General features: G+C 45.4%; 1 protein-coding gene across 2 annotated transcripts in view; it reads left to right on the top strand.

The window, feature by feature from the left end:
* Positions 1 to 2406, top strand: part of AP1B1 (adaptor related protein complex 1 beta 1 subunit) — an 81764-nt gene that overhangs the window by 58525 nt on the left and 20833 nt on the right. For both annotated transcript variants that reach the window (XM_012805273.2, XM_012805272.2), the window contains exon 11: positions 454 to 619. In XM_012805273.2, coding sequence (XP_012660727.1) covers positions 454 to 619 — 166 coding nt within the window. The remainder of the gene's footprint in view (positions 1 to 453; positions 620 to 2406) is intronic.

Here is a 2406-nt window from a genome sequence, read left to right as displayed (position 1 = left end):
AGAGTGCCATGGCATCACGCTCACAGCAACCTCCAACTCCTGGGCTCAAGCGAGTCTCCTGCCTCAGCCTCCCAAGTAGCTGGGACCACAGGCACCCGCCCCAACGCCCGGCCATTTTTTGGTTGCAGCCATCATTGTTGTTTGGCGGGCCCGGGCTGGAGATTCGAACCCGCCACCTTAGGTATATGTGGCTGGTGCCTTAGCCACTTGAGCCACAGGCACCGAGCCAAACAGCATTTTCAAAAGAAACCCTTTGTTTTTTATTTCCCTGAGCTGTCTCTTCTGTGATCCCAGGGCCAGAATAAGAGCTAACATGTAACAGTTAAAACTCAAACCCCCTTTACTCACCACTTCTTGCAGCCTTGTGGGGCAGTTGCCCATCTCCCTTGGCCCCTGCTGGGTTGCCTGGACTCCTTTGATGCTCACATACTGGCTATGCTTTGGTCTCCCCAGGTATGAGAGTGTTATCGCCACACTGTGTGAGAACCTGGATTCCCTGGATGAGCCTGAGGCCCGGGCTGCCATGATCTGGATTGTGGGCGAGTACGCTGAGCGGATTGACAATGCTGATGAACTGCTAGAGAGCTTTCTTGAGGGCTTCCATGATGAGAGCACCCAGGTGAGCCAACTCAGACCAGTGTTTGAGTCATGACTGGCAACTCAGCTATGGCCTGATTTGCCCTGGAACCCTTCCCTCCTAATAATGCATTTACAATATAGACAGACGAGTGATAAATGGGTGGTAGGCATTCTCCTCCCCACTGCAGTACCTCACTGCAGTACCTCAAGGAGACATGTGGGACAGTCTGCAGTAGTGTGCATAGAAGGCAGCCAGAAGTTTCTGGTTTTGTTCTAATTTTATATTTATATTTCAATAGTAGTACATGACTTGGTTCAAAATTGAAAAGATACAAAAGAATGTATAGTGAAAAGTCTCCCTCTCTGGGCTTTCCTGGCCACCAGTTCTCCTCCCAGAAGTCACCAATGTTCTTGGTTTTGGGGAAAGACTTCCAGAGATCATTTAGGAATAAACCAACAGATACACATACCCTCTATACATACATATATGCAATCAGTCAGTTCTCATTATTCATGGTACTTTTGTTCCATGGTCACCACAAACAGTGTTAGCAAGGACTGAGCCAGGCTTCTAGAAGAAAGCCTGAATTTTGAATTATGTTCCTGTGATGGTCTGGACACACATCAATATGTAACCAATTAATATGTATTAACCAATCAATGTGTAATCTTGTTTTTATGTGTATTTTGGCTTAAAGACACTTTATTTAATATATATTTATTTGTTAATAGCAAACTTAGCAACAGCACCATAACATGTCTGACACACATGTATTTATGTGTGTTTATCTAACACACATGTATTATGTGTTTATCTAACACACATGTATTTTCTCTGTTAGACATGTCACACCTGCTTACACTTAGGGACATTAAACAGTACTTCAACACTATACTTTGGCCCTTTTTTTTTTTTTTAGACAGAGTCTTACTCCGTTGCCCTGGGTAGAGCATGGCAGCATCATAGCTCACACCAACCTCAAACTGTTGGGTTCAAGTGATCCTCTTGCCTCAGGCTCCTTGAGTAGCTGGGACTACAGGCACCCACCACAATGCCTCGCTAGTTTTCCTATGTTTAATAGAGAGGGAGTTTTGCTCTTGCTCAGGCAGGTCTCAAACTCCTCTCTAAAGCGGGGGGGAATATATATATATATAAGTCATGCTGTTACTTATTTATTTATTTATTTGTAGAGACAGTCTTACTTTACTGCCCTCAGAAGAGTGCTGTGGTGTCATACAGCTCACAGCAACCTCCAATTCCTGGGCTTAGGCAATTCTCTTGCTTCAGCCTCCCAAGTAGCTGGGACTACAGGCTCCCACCACAATGCCTTGCAATTTTTTTTGTTGTTGCAGTTTGGCCGGGGCTGGGTTCAAACCTGCCACCCTTGGTATATGAGGCTGGCATCCTGCCCACTGAGCCACAGGCGCCACCCCCTATTAATCTATTCTTTATTTAACCAGCCTCTGCTCATGTATATTTACATGTCTAGTCTCATGGGGTTTTTGTTTTTGAAACAGAATCTCACTCTGATACCCAGGCTAGAGTGCTATGGCATCAGCCTAGGTCACAGCAACTTCAGGCTCCTGGGTTTAAGTTATCCTCCTGCCTCAGCCTCCCAGTAGCTAGGACTACAGGCACCTGACACGATGCTCGGCTAATATTTTTCTATTTTTAGTAGAGATAGGGTCTCACTCTTGCTCAGGCTGGTCTCAAACACCTGAGCTCAAGCTATCCTCTGCCCTGGGCCTACCAGAGTGCTAGGATTACAGGTGTGAGCATTGTACTGGCCAGTCTTATGCTTTTTTTTTTTTTTTTTTTTGTAGTTT

The sequence above is a fragment of the Otolemur garnettii genome, unplaced genomic scaffold (genome assembly GCF_000181295.1).
Source record: "Otolemur garnettii isolate 467f Iridium unplaced genomic scaffold, OtoGar3 scaffold00038, whole genome shotgun sequence".
Taxonomy (NCBI): Eukaryota; Metazoa; Chordata; class Mammalia; order Primates; family Galagidae; genus Otolemur; species Otolemur garnettii.
Note: the sequence above shows the minus strand (reverse complement) of the source record. Positions and strands in the feature narration are given on the sequence as shown.